General features: G+C 41.4%; 1 protein-coding gene across 1 annotated transcript in view; it reads left to right on the top strand.

Annotated features, from left to right (window-relative positions):
• SORCS1 (sortilin related VPS10 domain containing receptor 1) overlaps positions 1 to 17,929 on the top strand; it is a 226,156-nt gene that overhangs the window by 70,849 nt on the left and 137,378 nt on the right. The window contains exon 2 of the mRNA XM_053450012.1: positions 3,393 to 3,460. Coding sequence (XP_053305987.1) covers positions 3,393 to 3,460 — 68 coding nt within the window. The remainder of the gene's footprint in view (positions 1 to 3,392; positions 3,461 to 17,929) is intronic.

Raw genomic sequence — 17,929 nt, 5'->3', positions numbered from 1 at the left:
AAGCGTCTGTCCGCGTGATTTATTAGACGTTCCTGGCAGCCCCCATACATTGCAGAGAACTCGAGTACTCAAAGCATAGATCAAACGCTCGGAATCTACTGTCCAAGCTCCGGTGCTCGTCTAGAATATCACGTGGATAAATAAACTCAATAACGCGGTGATCAGTGAATAGGGGAACGCTTTATATATAAAACATAAGATCGGCCCCATGCGGCCCCCGTCTACTCGCCCGTTTCTCCTGCTGTAAAGACTCAAACCTTAATCAGTCGTTGGTCTCGTCTTAGATTCAGGAGCCGTATGTCTATCCCATGCATGTTTAAACCCCTCACTGTATTACCCTCTACCACCTCTGCTGGGAGGCTGTTCCACTTATCTACCACCCTCTCAGCAAAGTAAAGCCTCCATAGTTTTAGATTATGGTCTCCTCCTTGTTGTGGGCAACTTTAATGGATAATAGGACTTGTATTCAACACTATAACACCTGCTGCAAAGGTTGAGCGTTTGTGATTGACGCAGATTACTGGATGTATTAATCAGTCTTAAATAAATGATGAATTATATAAAATGATATAGATTTTTTTTTTTTCCATTAAAATATTACATGAAATATCCTTCAGATTCAATGATATTTTTTTTCATAATGAAAAAGCAGATTATACAAATTCTAGATGGCATTTTTACATCATTTACCCATAAAATGTAAATAAATACTATAAAAAGAGTGGCGGGATGATCTAATTACTAATATTTCATTTTGCTAACAGCCAATTTCTCTGTTTCTGACACAAGTTTATGGTTTCATTAGAGTTCAGTGTTTGGGACGAGATCTTAGCAAAGATTCATAGATTTGTCCTTAATTAAGAAGTTTTACAAAATGGCTACGACTCTGGGAGTCCAACATCAAACGGCAACAGTTCTTCCAAAATTGGAAGCTTCCGAAGAGCCATCTTTTTCTTGGGTACGTGAATTATATCCGGGGGGCTTTTTAATTGTTCTGACCCTAATACTCTTTAAATATCCTTTTAATTGTCCACCACAGACATTATTGGTGCATTTTACTATAGCAGCACCAAATGGCTCTACTTACGGCCCTTATGGAAACCATGATTTGCCAGGAGGTAAAGATAATCTGAATTCACCTGTGTTCAAGAAAATGAAGGAGTCAGCTCAAGACTGTGTGACCCTGAGAATCTGCCCATTCATCCAAGACCCGAGATTGGGGAAACACCCTGAGGATTTGGCTATACACCAGAGCCCCTGAGATTGGAAGAAAACCCTTGAAGATCTCCCTATTCACCAGAAGCCCTGAGATTGGAGGAAATGCCTGAGGATCTCCCAATTCACTGTGAGACCATAGGATTAGAGGAAAACCCCTTTGGATCTGTATATTCACTCTGAGACCCTGAGATTGGAGGAAAACTGCTGAGAATCTGCCCATTCATCCATTACTCTGTGATTGAGTAAAAAACCCATTATTTTTGTTCTGTTTGGGAAGAGATTTCTTGTTCATTGAAAAGGGTCGGGAGAGGATACTTTTGCTCTCTTCTGTGCTACATTGAATCTTGAATCATGACAAATAGTTCTTTTTGGGCAAATGAAATGCTGAAATATTCCAAGAGTTCCGAACTTCAACTGTTTGAAGCAAGTGTGTTTTCGCCGCCAGTGACAGGAGGTTTCATGCGCCCTACAGAAACCAGTCTCTTATTGGAAAGCACCTGATTCCATTAGAGTGCGCGTATGAGAGGGCGAGCTAGAGTTCACGTGTAATACGGGCTGCAGCAAAGTGATTACGAATAAATGGATTAAGTCACAGGCGGCTAATGGAAATACCTATGGATCCGCTTATAGTGCCTGATGTCCCCCCGAAGGGGATTATATTAACAAATGGTAACGACGTGTCCCATCCTAGTGATTCATGGTTTTTCTCTTTTTAAATAAAAAGTAACTCTTTGTGCGCCAGACAGCTGGGTAAATGATTGCAACTTAATCTATGGCTCACTTTACAGCACGGCGGAAGTCACATCCTTTAATGTTTTTATCTTTTTCTTTATTTGTGTTAAAAACAAATGCAATAATATCACATAGTAATAAATGAGAAGAGGGGCACTTTTGTTTTAAGGGGTGTGGTTAGTGGCATGGAGGGGGCGGGGCTTTACCAAGACACCTAATGTGCCTTTGTGCCCCATAGGTGGCTGTTTGTGTAACTGAGTGGGGCACTTAAAAGAAGAATAATTTATTGTATTTACACCGTTTAATCTATAAATAAAAATCCTGAAGAGAAACGCTCTCTCCTAAACATGGACACTTGGGGGCGCTGTCCTTGGCTGGACCCCCAGCCTTTTGCTTCCTGTAAGAGAATTTGTAGCAGGAACTAAATGTTCATGTCTCTTGAAAACTGATTTGGGAAAAAACAGTAGCTCTGATCATCCCATTTCCCCTACTTTCTCTGTCTTAGTTCTACTGTAGGAATGGCATTTGCCACGAGCCTAGGGTTGGGGGCAATAGGTTTAGGCGTACTAACACGCAAACTCTCTCTAACCCCCATTCACTTTAACATCATACACTTACACATACATACATACTCCTCCTTTCCCTCTTCCAGGCTCTAATAGCTATAGACTCACCACTGAAACGCCAACACCGCTAAAACACACATACCCACCCATACACACATGCTAACACCAAATACTGAAAGACACACACACTCATGCTAACACCATACACTAACACATTCTAACACCATTCACTCACACTATACACTTCCACTATACACTAACAGACTCATACATGCTACCACCATCCTCATCCCCTCTCCCATCATCCATGCAGATTACACTTACATCTGTAACCCCCCTCCGTCTTTCCTTGCGGATACCTGTCTTCATGGCCGCATATAATCTCTGTGGGAGCTGCGGCTTCCCTTCTGCCCTATAGCCTTTGGGGTCACTTACTACATTTTCCTTGTAACCGACCCAATGAACCCTGGTTTTGCAGAAGTGGGGTTGGCGTCTCCCCAAGACCTGCTTTTCAAACCTAGTATGCTTAGGTCAGAGCCACCATGGCCAAAGTGGCAGGAATTTTGGTATTACCTACGTTACAGCCATAACATGTTTATTCACCAAAATCTTTGGATTTTCCATTCATTTATTTGGAACCTTGACTCTTGGGTTCCAAATCCGGCTTCACCCTTCATCTTTATGGGCTTGAATTAAAACCAACGTGATGTCAGCGTCTTTTCTTACTCCGGCTCCTATCAGTTCACACAAAATCTCTTTATTTGAATAAAGCGTCCATTAATCATTCCTTTGGGTCAATTATGCTTTCCTGTTACCAGACAGTAATTATTTCAGACAAATTGTGATTTCTCTCTCTCTCTCCTTCTTTGCCTTCAGGTGATACTAATCCTGACGAAGTTGTACGATTATAACCTGGGAAGCATTACAGAGAGCTCGCTCTGGAGGTGAGTAGATAAACGGAGCTTCTAATTGCTTTGTTACTTAAACATGAATTCCGAGTCAGAGGTCTTCTTATTGTGCGTAATTGGACACGTGGGATGGCGGATGACAGCTGCCCCTGGGCTATGAACAATGTTTCTTCTCATAGTTAGTAATACAACTGAAAATGTTTTTTTTTCTACCAGAAATGTGGCTACCAGGAACTTGTCTCGTTTCTTATTATCTCCAATAAAATAATAATCTATATTTTTTTAACCCCTTAAGTACAATGGGCGGTCCCTATCCCCATTGAAAACAATGCATTTTGAGACCGTACATATACGGGCCTTGTCATTAAGGGGCTAAATAAAATATAAGGTTGTACCCTCCGTTCATATATTTTATTTGATCAAAGGGGGACTTTAATTTACTTTTTTTTAACTGACTCAAGTTCCTAAATTTTAAGCTATTTTATTAAATCTTAAGCTCTATAGTTACCCCCATTCACATACAATTTCTACTCCTTTAAATGGGGGCAGCGATGAAGCCTTAGTGGATCCAGCACCTAAAAATTATGATTTTTATTAAAATATTCCATTTTAAGTCAATTAGACTTCTATTTTCAAATTTTGACCATCAAAGATCATTGTATGCATTGTGTTGTCCATTTTCCCATGATCCTCCAGTGAAGATCGCTTTAAAAAAAAAAATGGAAATGTTGCAATGATGAAAACTTTATTTTTTCTGGCAGTAATTTGGACTGGGAACGATGTATCTTTTACTGTGTTTGGTAATAAAAGTGTAAAATTCAGCGGAGGAAGTGGAAGAGCATCTTAAAGTTAAAAGGATGATGAATGATAGCGTAAGAATGAGGATTGGGATGATCCGGAATGGGTTTTGGCATTTAGTACCGGCACTATTTGTGATGCGATGTGTTTTAGGTATAAAGACCGTAAATAAAGACTCTTACCGGAAATGTTGATTTATGAAAGCAGATGATTGTTTTTGGTTTCAGACAGTATATTTTTCGGGAATACTTACTCTTTATGTTAGTTTGCTGCGGTAATTCGTTGTTTGCTGTCGTTTGTCCACCGGTCTTGTGGAAAGAATCAGGTCATCGATGCTCTTGTTGCGCGGATTTTGTATCGTAAAAGATCCATTCTGCAAACGCAGATTATAAACGGAACGAGGAGAAGCCGGGGGCGGAATTTGGTTTGAGGCGAAGCTGATGAAGCACCAGCCATGGTCTGGAAGGTTTCAGGTGACCATAATTAAGATCTGATGGGAAACCCAAGAACGTTGGGTCCCTCAAGAACCTTAAGTGATAAGGAGCTCACTGAGACTTGTCGATGTGCTATGTGTTTTACTTATTTAAGAGGTTCTTGATATATCAGAATGGTTACATTTTATCATAATGGTCGAAAAATATGCAGAAACGTAATATTTAAGAAATCATACAATGGAATTTCCCCTTGAGTATCCAGTAAGACCAACGTCTTGACGCGCATGCATTTATTGATGTCATTAAGGTATCAATGGAATTATGGCTTCTCAACTGGCCTGTTGAAATAAAGCTTCAGCCCCATCCGCAACCACACTTCTTTACCTCTTAGTTGAGATATTTGGGATCCTAATGAAGGAGAGGTATGCATTGATCATGTGATCATTAACACATATTAAACATACAGGTGGAGAAGAAGGACCCTGGAACTTACAATCTATTTCGTGGTTGACGGGGGGAAGGGGAGTAGGAGAGGACCGTTTGGATGAGGGTGAGCTGATTGTAGCGAGGGGGACATGGACAACTGTGTTGATCTTTCAGTTGGACATGGAAGATGGTTTCTTTGGCATTAAAAAATGTTATTTTCAAACATTTCTCAAACGTTGGCATTAAATACATCAGAAGAGGTCCGAATGGCAGGTGTTTTTTTTGGTTCTTTTGATATATTTTTTGTGTATTTTTCACTAAATTTCGAAGCGAGTGAGATGTTTGGAATTTTTACAAAGACGTCTTTCATAATTACAAAGGGAACGAGCCGTACGCCGGAAAACGTTCTTATCGGGCGTGCAGAGCTAGAACCCCGCAGCGCCTCGTAATACAGAAACAATGTCTCACCGGCATCAGAGGCCCCGGGGTCTGCTCGCCCTCTTTGTTTCTCCCATCTTTATCTTATTTTCCCTCCGACCCAAAGGAACAAAACAGAGCAGATTTGCCCGAGGAGACGAAGAGAAGAACACAAAGGGAAAAAAATAAGGTAACTATTTACCTAGTAAGGAAGATTATAAGAAGATGTGAGGACGAGGAGGTAGAGTCACTTTTGAAGAAGAAGAAAGTGGGGTTATCGATCCTCCAATAAAGGGAGAGGACATCATAGAAAGTTCCGTATTTCTGTCTTCACTTGAACTGAGGGCTATCTGGTGGCGCTTGCGGTGACCTCCTCTCCCCGATCCTTCATTGAGTGAGAGTGAATCGTCTTTGGCCTATTTGCACACGTCTAGTATTTATGAAGGACACTGCCTTAGGACTGACCAAGGACAACCCCAGCACTTACGCCAAGGGCGAAGTCCTGTTCCTTTTAATGTGCATCCTCTTTTAGCAGATGCCTCACAGCAGAGGTGGTAGAGGGTAATGCAGCGAGGGTATTAATCATGTATGGGACAGACATACGGCTCCTGAATCTAAGACGAGACCAACGACTGATTAAGGTTTGAGTCTTTACAGCAGGAGAAACGGGCGACTGGACGGGGGCCGAATGGGGCCGATCTGCTGGTAAATACTGGCCCATTTGGCCAAGACCAGTATATGTTGCTGTGTTCCGGCCCGTTCTTACCTAAATCCCAATCTAAACTGCATATAAAAACACTATTTATTTCTAAGCAGGGAACAAATGCATTTAGTAAAGCAACCAAGGAGCAATCAAAAAAAAGTAAAAGATATATTTTATTGTTATTGATAAAGCATGTGAGCAATTCTTTAAATCCTGAGAAAAAGGAGATATAAAACCAATCGTTACATTTAAAAAATCAGCTTTTTTACTGTTAGTTGGATAAAAAGGGGAAAGACGCTGCTGTATACCGGAAAAGACAATAATATTAACCGTAAGGGGCGACTGATATAATAAATACTTCCCTGCATTAATCTGCCGCGGCGTGGATTCTGTAAAGATATAAAAAGCAGAAAGTTATAGAGACCTGAAAGATGAATAATAAGAATTATTTCTTCATTCTACTCATCAGTGACTGGATTTCTTATTCATTATCGGTTGTAAGACCATTCCAGGCGTTCTTCTTTGGTCTCCTGCCCTGGAATGGTCAAATTTAAATAAATTTCCTTTTTTTTCACCCAAGATCTCATCCATTTTTTTTTTGTGATGGATTTTTAGACGTGGGGCCATTAACTGAACCTATTTTTGTATCTGTGGCCGAGCGACACATCGGGAGAATCTCCATTTGTGGTTGTGTTTGGAGCGGCGCCAGGCAGTAAGACATCACCTACTTCTAATTGTTCGTTGGGCTAAAAGCCAGACTTAAAACCCAAAGCCGCAGTAATGCTGGACGGAACAGAAACAAAAATAAATATTGCCTGTTTCTTATTTCCAGCGAATTCCAGGAACGCGAGCCAACCCAGTATTTTTGGATTCAGCCCTTGTTGTTGTTCTTTTTTTTTTTCTTTGCTTTAATCAAAGGCGACGTAAACCTTGGCGGGGCGAGAAAATATTAACTACAGATTTTGCATTTAGCGAGAATTTCCAAGTCAAACTCTCACAGATTATTTATCACTGGCATCAGGATAAAAATGAACTAAAACTTTGCTCTGTTTTTCTTTTTAACCCCTTAAGGATAATGGGCGGTCCCTAAACCCACTGAAAACAATGCATTTTGAGCCCGTACATGTACGGGCTTTGTCATTAAGGGGTTAAATCAGCTGTAGTTTTTGCCCCATAATATAACGTTTTCAGGCAGCTGCATATCAGCCGTTTGTATGATTCTCGCTCTGTTATCTGAGCCCCGATCTACTAAACCCCCCGACTCCTTATCATACTGCCTGTGGGGAACAATAGAATGACTCAGTCTCAATCATCCAGCCGGAATCTCTGTCTAACGAAAGTCTATGGAGGGACGGACTTCATTAGCATCGCCATAAAGCATCAGCTCAGTGTGGTGTTTGAGCCGGGAAAGTCACTCAAAATATCACATGACTGACAGCAACGACGGCTCCAGGTCTGCAGATAAAGGGGGTTTATTGGGACAAAATAACATAAAAACAGGTTTTTATCAAAGCCAAGTATATTTTTCCCCAAAAAAAAGACAAAGTTCTAAAAAGTTATGTCTTAAAATGAGAAACGTTGTGCAATTCTCACGTGAAATGAAACATCGTTATAGAGGGATGAATAGACAGATGGGCACGGGAGGTGGCTCTGCCGCTTTACAGATCTCTGGCCAAACCTCACCTAGAGTGATCTGGAGACCAACATCTCCACAAGGATGGTGACATTCTGGAGAGAGTTCAGAGGAGGCAACTAAAATTGGGGAACGGCTTATAGGATAAAAACTTGCCATGAAAGACTGAAGGATCTCGATATGTATGGCGTGGAGGAGAGGAGTGAGGCCAGGAGGGAATCGAGTAAGATCAGAGGCTTAGGTGGAATGTGAGGAGGTTTTACTTTTACTGAGAGGGTGGTTGATAAATGGAACAAAATATTGATATTTGAATTTTTTTTGTTCAGTTTTCTGGAATCCTCTGAGAATGATACAAGCCACCTGTGCGTTTTGACTTCACGGGCCCTGCGCATGCCCTTGAATGCTTGGACATTCCAGAATGCTACTGAAACCCAGTCCCTCACGCTACCCATGGCCCAGTTGTGGGGTTCACTCTTGGTAAATGGCAATTATTATTTGTATTTTTTCTGGTTGCCGATTCCCAGCTCTTTCTTAGGGTTATGAAACGTCTCCCGCTGTGACGTCCAACATGGTTTCTGGATGTGCTTCCATCTTTCTTTGGTGGTTCTGATGTTCCAGGATCTACTCGGATCTCACCATCCTGGGTTCCTCAAACAAGTTGACCACGTGCTTCCTGGTGGAGGCCAGCAGAAAATAGTCGACGATAAATCATACGAGGCACGCGTTCTTCTGCCTCCTCACAGTATAGACAGGCGGCAACAACCTAGTCTTGTAGACTTGTTTGAAGGACCTAACCCAGAAAGACATTCCAGTCTCCGTCAACCTTGTTGCTACAAAATACCTTTATTTAGAAACATAATGTTCCATTTAGCAAAAGATTAATGATTAATATCGTAATTCTCCGGGAACTTTCATTTCTGTCGCCGTTTTTTTGAACATTCTTGAATGACTTATAAATATTGGCTAATCTCATCACCAGGGCATTATTCAGCGCTAACGAGGAAACACATTGTGATATTACCGGCTCGAGTATAAAGCTATCCACCGAACGCAGCTCCCAAGACTAATGAAGCGGCCGTGTAAATCACCCATTCATTCTGCCAACGTCTCAAAGCAAATCTGGAAATGAGAGCCGAAAATGTTAATGCTGATTAATAATATCAATATAATATTCTGTAACTAGTGGATGCGGGCTGTTTATAAAGCAGAGTAATTATTCCATAAATCAGAGGAGGTAGCTTGTCGAGAAAAGGGGCTGTATAATTCCGCATGAAGGATATATTCACTATTACCAGGTTTTAGGGAAATTCACATTTTTTATAGGCGCTGGGAGATTATCGCGGGGGGGGGCAGCCTCGACTGCCCGGTCGCTTGGCCAAGTAGGAGGCCACATCAAAGAAGAATGGAGATTATTCGAGGTCCGTCAATTTTTATATTTGCTGTTGCAAAGTTGCATAAAAAAAATGCTCCAACCCAATATTTCTTAATGTTATTTTTCTTCGTGGATTCGGGGTTCTTTTTTCCGTTTGTTGTCTGTGGGTTCAAAGCCGCTCGTCGAGTGCTTCCCGGTAATGATGTTTTATCTGCGAACTCCCGAGATCCCAAAGAGGAAGGGAGAGATACGGAGGAGAGGGAAGCGGAATACGCGATAAGCACCGGAGGCAGGCGCTTTCTGCAGCTCCGCAGTCTGCGCGTCACATTCAGGAACGGAGTCAGAGCGGAAACTGCGATATCTCTAAGACACATTTCCCAAACACCTCCTCGCTGGACTACAACTCTCATCACTTTTTGTAAAGGAAGCACTGGGGGTTATATTACTGTATACAGCGCTGGGGGTTATATTACTGTATACAGTGCTGGGGTTATATTACTGTATACAGCGCTGGGGGTTATATTACTGTATACAGCGCTGGGGGTTATATTACTGTATACAGCGCTGGGGGTTATATTACTGTATACAGAGCTGGGGGTTATATTACTGTATACAGCGCTGGGGGTTATATTACTGTATACAGCGCTGGGGGGTTATATTACTGTATACAGCGCTGGGGGGGTTATATTACTGTATACAGCGCTGTGGGTTATATTACTGTATACAGCGCTGGGGGGTTATATTACTGTATACAGTGCGGGGGGGTTATATTACTGTATACAGCGCGGGGGGTTATATTACTGTATACAGCGCTGGGGGTTATATTACTGTATACAGCGCTGGGGGTTATATTACTGTATACAGCGCTGGGGGTTATATTACTGTATACAGCACTGGGGGGTTATATTACTGTATACAGCGCTGGGGGTTATATTACTGTATACAGTGCTGGGGGTTATATTACTGTATACAGCACTGGGGGGTTATATTACTGTATACAGCACTGGGGGTTATATTACTGTATACAGCGCTGGGGGGTTATATTACTGTATACAGCGCTGGGGGTTATATTACTGTATACAGCGCTGGGGTTATATTACTGTATACAGTGCTGGGGGTTATATTACTATATACAGCGCTGGGGTTATATTACTGTATACAGCGCTGGGGGGTTATTACTGTATACAGCACTGGGGGGTTATTACTGTATACAGCTCTGGGGGTTTTTACTGTATACAGCGCTGGGGGTTATATTACTGTATACAGCGCTGGGGGTTATATTACTGTATACAGCGCTGGGGGTTATATTACTGTATACAGCGCTGGGGGTTATATTACTGTATGCAGCGCTGGGGCTTATATTACTGTATACAGCGCTGGGGTTATATTTCCATATAGCTGATAACAAACATCTTGTCCTGAGCTGTAGTCACCAAGTAGCGCCAGTTAACTGCTAAATGAAGTAGAAATTTCCCCCCGGGACCAACAGCCTCACTCTTGGCCATGCGCGTCTAGTGATCGAGATACAAGAGCATAGAAATAGTAGAAAGAAAGAAAGCCCAACCAATAGAACAGGAGAGAGGGGCATGGAATGGATCGGAGGGTCACTGTCTCCTTATAGGACAATCTCTCCACGTACCCACTACTCCATAAAGAATAAAATAAGAAACAGCTTTGTAAATGGGGTGTAGGGGAAAACAGGACTTCCGTTAAGCCCTACCACTTACTTCTGTACAATAAAGTCCTTCTTTCCTGTGGTTCTTTGGGGAAATGCCCAGTTGGTACATGAGTGGGTGGGCCAGGCAGAGACGTTAGAAGCATAAGGAGAATTCCACCAACAATAGAACATATGAGAAACAGTTTATGGAGTAATTGGTGAGGGAATGCAAGGGAGCGAGAGAGAGAGAGAGAGAGAGAAATAACCGGGGAAAGACAATGGACACATTGTAACCGTCAGTCTGTGGATCTACCACCAGCCCATCCTCCACGTGAAATACTCTGCAGAGACAACGTCACCATTTGTCCCACCTGGACTGCCTGCCATAACACCTTCTACCTACAGTCCTTGTCATCGGATTATTTTCAGAGTTTTAAATCCCCTCACTTTTCTCGAGGAAGGACGTTCCACTTTATGCCATCTCGATGTATGAGTGTATGAATTATTCTAGTTCACGTGAGGGGTTAATGCACCATACTGTAAATGACAGCTTACAATAACGATGCTTTTTGACTGTGTTAAACTTAATGGAGATTTGCTCTTTTGGAAGAAAAATATAATCAGGGAATCTCTTTCTTCAGTGATTCATTAATGAGTGCCCCGAGCAGCGGGGGGGTTATATTAATTTGCTCATCGCCCCCCGCCATTAATTTTACAGTTGAATGAAGAATTTTATTGAAGACATAATTCCCCCATTCTTTCGCAGTCTGTGCAGTAAGCATTTCTCCGGCGCTGGCTAATTGGGGAAACTTGCTGACTCCAGCTGGAAAATTCCCAAAACTTCTCCATTTCCCTCCTCTCACCCCCCTGTCACTTTTGATATTTGATATCTTATGGCACTTTTTTGCCACTGCAGGATTCTGCGTAAACTAGAACCTGCCGGCCCCTATTCGGCCCCCGACCAGTCGCCCGTTTCTCCTGCTGTAAAGACTCAAACCTTAATCAGTCGTTGGTCTCGTCTTAGATTCAGGAGCCGTATGTCTATCCCGCGCATGTTTTAATCCCCTCACTGTATTACCCTCTACCACTTCTGCTGGGAGGCTGTTCCACTTATCTACCACCCTCTCGGTAAAGTAAAACTTCCTTATGGGACTTACATGAATAGAACACTTTTAATTTAACTATTAGCCTTTTTAAGTGTTTTGAAGTGCTTTTTTTAACCCATTTATTGCCCCATAATATAATGTTTTCAGCCATATCTATGAGTTCTCGCTCTGTTATCTGAACCCCGATCTACTAGACCAGGGGTAGGCAATCTTCAGCTCTCCTGATGTTGTGGACTACATCTCCCTTAATGCTCTTACAGTCATAATGCTGGCAAAGCATCAAGGGAAATGTAGTTCACAACATCTGGAGAGCCGAAGATTGCCTACCCCTGTACTAGACAAACATCCCGACTCCTTATCATACTGGGGAACAATCAGCTTTTTTTTCACTGTTTGTATATGGTTTACCTTACTGAGAGGGTGGTAGATAAGTGGTACAGCCTCCCAGCAGAAGTGGTAGAGGGTAATACAGTGAGGGTATTAAATGCGCGGGATAGACATACGGCTCCTGAATCTAAGACGAGACCAACCACTGATTAAGGTTGGAGTCTTTACAGCAGGAGAAGCGGGCGACTAGACGGGGGCCGGGTGGGGCCGATCTGCTGGTAGATTCTATCTTTCTATGTTTTTTTAAAGGGCCGATATGAGTTGGTGAGTTTTTGGGTGTTTCAGCACCTCGGACAGCGAGCCACGGAATGTAATGTTGAATTTGTCGACAGATCCTGTAGAGTGAATTTCCTGAAAGTTAAATAACAGAAACCACATGAAAAAAAATGAAAAAGTTACAAAAAGCAGAACTTACAGGGAAGGAAATCTGAAAAATCACCTTTTAATGAGTCATTTTGCTGATGTCATGAAATGCGAAAAATATTATCTGTTGAATGTGTCGGAAATGTAAAAATACGACATAAATCACAAATTAGAAATAATATAAATAATTCCAGAAGGTAACAGAGAACTCGGAAGTAAATAAAGTCCCCAAAAAATGAAATTATAAAAAATACGAAGCTCATTTTTTAAAATTAAATTGGAATATAAACCAGTAATAATATTCCGCGCCACAAAAACATCCGATTTTAGTTATTTGCAGTGGTTCCTGTTTATTTTTATCGCACGTACGTGAACGCGGCTGATAATGAGCAATAATTTAATTTGCTCCTAAAGTGTGATTTTAGTATAAATATTGAAATTTATAAACACTACCTATATTTTAAAGATAGATCAGTGGCAGCCTGTGGCAGATCCAGCATTATCTGTGCTTATGTTGGTCTCGTCTTAGATTCAGGAGCCGCATGTCCATCCCATGCATGTTTAAATCCCCTCACTGTATTAGGCTCTACCACTTCTGCTGGGAGGCTGTTCCACTTATCTACCACCCTCTCATTAAGTAAAACTTAATCCTACACATCCAAAAATCCTACACATTTCTACTTAGACTTTTTTTTTATTTTTTAAGGTTAAATATAACCTCGCATTCCAAATTCTGTGAATTCTACGCTAATCGGAGAGACTGATTTATCTTGGAGTCTAAAAATATTATTACCCGATGCGCCGGGGTGATTTGGAAAGTTTATTTTTTTTTTTACCTTTCAGTTGAAATATACGACTTAACTTTTTTGGGGGATTACTTTATAAAATTAAAAATATCCGAGTATTATTTAGCGATGTGGACGTTCAGCGCATGTTGGGGGAAAAGTACTTCTGATTAGCTGAAAGGAAATTGAGTTTGCAGAACTAAAGTATCGGATTTAGCAATTTTTTTTTTAATATGAAACTGCTTGTGATTGAGCTATAAATAGCAATTTAAAGTTTTTGTGGAATTTGGGAAACTTTGGGCTGTTTGGGTGGGATTTGCTGCCACTTCAGCTGCACAGCTGGACACCTCGGGCAATTTTTAATTCCTTATTAAAAAGGCAATTTAATATCCCCGACAGCCTCAATAATAAAAAAAACGTATTAAAGTACTGCAACACCACATATGCAACACTCACCTTAGGGTGAAGCTGCAGCTTCTGCCCTCCTCCGTGATCTGACGATTCTTGCCACTGATTGGCTGTTTGAAGCAATTTGTGAAGCATGTTTGATTAAATGTCCCTTTTCTGGAGATCAAAAGACCCCTCCGGAAGCCTGGAAGATGCAGAGCAGATCTGTAGAGTTTCAAGAGGTTACAGTAACCTATTGCTGTGCCTACTTAATTCACTCTGGAACTAGATGTATTCTTCTAGATTTAACAGACACTGCTAAAAATAACATATTATTTATTACAAAAAAATAACATTTTGGTGGAGCAACAGCTTTTTTTGTCAAAATATTATCAATTTAAATATATAATTGTTTATCATGTAAATATAATATAAATGCATAATTATTCATCATTTAAACGTAACAAAAAGTTAAGTTACGCATCTACCCCACACGGGAAATGGTTTAAAAAGTAAACTCTTGATGAAGGATTTTTTTTTATGTTAATGACATTGGGTTGTTTTTTTTAATTCATTTATTTATTTATTTTTAATATATTTTTATATGGCAATATAACCACGGCCTCCAAAATCATCTGATTTTAAGGTTTAGAGACAATAATGAAAAACAGGAAAAAAAAAAAAAAGAATTCCAGATTCGATTGTAGAAAGAAATTTGGGTTATTAGGAAGTAAAAAAAAAATTAAAATCTTTAAAAATGAAAAAAAAAATTAAAAAATTTGGAAAAAATTTCAAGTTTTTCTCCTTTTTTTTCCCTTTTTTCTGCTTCTTTTTTTTTTCTTTTATAAAAAAACGATCTGAAAGCCTACCGCGTTTTCTCGGAATGTCGTCCAATAACATATTATTAGATAATAGCCACTTGACTAGACATCTCTACCTCGGTGCAGCCGACGGTCCAACATACCCACGCCTGCCGGGGCAATTAGAGGTAATTATCCTGAGCACTTATTAAAAATGTTAAAGTACAAATTATATTAGCGTAGAATACATGTCAAAAGTGTTTATTTTGGTCATACTGGTTACCGTGGACTAAAATTAGTGCTCGCGAGAACATTCTCAACAAGCAATTAAGAAACGTATTCCTAATATTAGTTTATAGAGCAACGGGGGGGGGAGGGGATAACATCGTCAAGTTTAATGCTAATTTCTTAGCAATAATTAGGAGGATTTGGCTGAGGTTGAGCGGCTCGGATGGGAAATAGGATGGGTGCGCTGAATTATTCTTAGAATATTATTCCTTTTCCTGCTGAATTTTTTAACAGTTATGCCCCTGCAGCAAAATGTTGGTAGATCGTTGTCATCTCGTTGGAAAATGTATCTTCGTGTGTTCTTAAATTATTAATGCTATCTATATATAAACGTGCGGTGAGGAAATGTATGTTTTTGGGCTATCTGGTTTTTTTTTTCCTTGTGACGAAGTGAATGAATGAGGGTAAGCAGGACAAGAATGTAAGGGAGAAAAGCAGCGCCGGCACTTTAAGGCCAGCAGACTCCATAAGACGTATGCATTATTGATTGCATGTATCCAGCCTGTGGAGCGGAAATTGTCGTGCCGCGAAGGTAAGCAGCCCAAGACATCAGGCACCGGCCCACCATGTATTTGCCCGGTTTGCCACGTGGCCAGTCCAAGCCTGGGGGGGGGGGGTAATTGCTGGATTCTGGACCAATCTCTCCATATACAGTTCTAAACCTCAAAAGAGTAACAGCAAATACATATATTACATGCTAAACCTTTAATGTTAGTGATTGGGTAAAACCCCGCCATATGTATTTGCCCCCCGCCATTTTTTTTGCCATTCTGGAGATGCGTTCAGCCAATCAAATCTCCTGCCATGTGGCAATCATCTCCAGTGCTGGCTCAGCAAACATTGTGCTGGGGGGCTAACAAGACCCCCAGTGTGGATGCCCAGAAAGCACTCCCATTGATTTCAACGGGAGTGCATGAAACTGCAACTGATCATTGGTGAGAATCACTGGACCCCAGAGGAAGAGGGAAGCTGCAGCTGCAAAGATGCAGCTTCTCCCTCAGGTTCTTTTTAATAAGTGCATATTAAAGGTCTCAAACAGTAGGTCAATATGCATTGTTTATGGTGGGGCTGTCTTGGGTGATAAACTGTCCCTTTAATATAAATAAACCAGATAAAGTGTACATTTTTTGCATTTTTAACAATATTGACCTACTTTGTGGAATTTTCTACAATATTTAATTACTCAAACACTGCGTGTTCCCCTCAGTGATGATTACGATGATCACGTCCATCGATTACAGCCCTTCGCCCAAAAAAATACATAATGGCCAAATCCACGCATCGGCCTTCATTCTGCTGCTTAATTTTATTTTCATTGATTTTTTATTCTTTTTTCACTCCACCGTAGAAGGCCGTCGGCAGCCGGCGGAGGACACAACTAGTGTTTTGCTGCCCACTTCGCACAAATGTATTTCTTTGATTGGGCAGCCGGAGCGCACATTCCTGCAGACGCGCGGCGCAGAACGGGGTGGAATTATGTATTTTCAATAATGCTTTGAGTCATTTATTATTATTATTATTATTATTATTAATATTATTATGCGATCCGTGCCGACTCCCTCTCTATATAAACCCATAGTGACAGAGTAAGGTTCGATGGGCACCAACTCATCAATGATCGGTCCAGATTATTGCAAATTACCCCCCCTTAAAGGGTAATTTTGCCCAGAAAGGGGTAAGTGCTAGACAGGGGTGCTCAGAAACATAGACTCTGCCTGCGAATCGGCCCCTTTTGGGCCGTTTCTCCTGCTGGAAAGACCCTTAATCAGTCATTGGTCTCGTCGTTGATTCAGGCGCTTCACATTTATCATTAGAGGGGCAGCCATGTCAATATTTTTGACAATTGTTCCTTTATGCTAATAAACCCCCGTCCAGCCTCCTCGGACCCCCTAGAGCTTTTCTCCACAATATTCTCTGCGGCTATTAGGCTCCACCCCCTTTTCCCACGCTAGCCTATAGTATTCACCAGGCAAGTACGGGTCGCAGTTGGGTTCAATCCTAAATGTTAAAGGGGGGGGATTTACAACAAACCTAGCAGTGCTGACTCCAGATCTACCCAGTAGGCCTCGCCAGGTTATGCCAGAATATGCCACTGGCTACCTCCCGGAATTCTAAATGCCCCAAGACGGGATATTTTTTCTAGATAGATATATAATTGAGCCATTTAGAAGAATAATGGGGTTTATTTCCCCCATTTAATTTATAAAGCCGTTTCCTGCTGTTTCTATACACATTATCGGGGCTTTTAGGGCTGTAGAACCCTGCGATCCCCTCATACCCAGCAAACATTCTGACCTCCTAGAAAAGAGGGGCATCAGGGGAGGAGAGAGGGGCATAGGGGGAGGAGGGAGGGGCATAGGGGGAGGAGGGAGGGGCATCAGGGGAGGAGAGAGGGGCATCAGGGAGAAAAGATGTACACATGGGAGGAAAGAGGGGATCGAGAGAGGAGAGGGGGGCATCGGGGGAGGAAAAAGGGGCCTTAGGGGAAGAGAGTGGGCACGGGGAAGAATATAATCTGATTCATGTCATTTGATGCATTTATTACCTACCCATAGTTCTCACCTGAAGTATTCACTCCAGTTAAATCCCCCGGATACAATGTAGCCGATCTCAAAAGTCTGTTTTTGGAAATGAGAATCTTTGTAACTTTTTTTTTTCTTTCTACTGAATGCAATATCCCAGAAATGAAAGATTTCCCAAACACTCTTTCCGTCTCATCAAAAAGCGACGCCAAAGGACACAAAAAAAAAACGTTCCAAAAAAAAGGGGACAAATAAATGTTTTTTTTTTCCTGTTTGCGGTAACTGTCACTTTGAGGATGACTGATAAGGCAGGACATGCGCGGTATCGTTATTGCTAAGATTAGACGCCAGATCTACTAAAGTTAATTAAATCTGTCAGACCCCCATTAAATAGGCAAAACGCTGCAGCGCACAGATACCAGCCCGC

Source organism: Spea bombifrons, chromosome 11 (assembly GCF_027358695.1).
Source record: "Spea bombifrons isolate aSpeBom1 chromosome 11, aSpeBom1.2.pri, whole genome shotgun sequence".
Taxonomy (NCBI): Eukaryota; Metazoa; Chordata; class Amphibia; order Anura; family Pelobatidae; genus Spea; species Spea bombifrons.
This window is presented reverse-complemented; position numbering and strand designations above follow the sequence as displayed.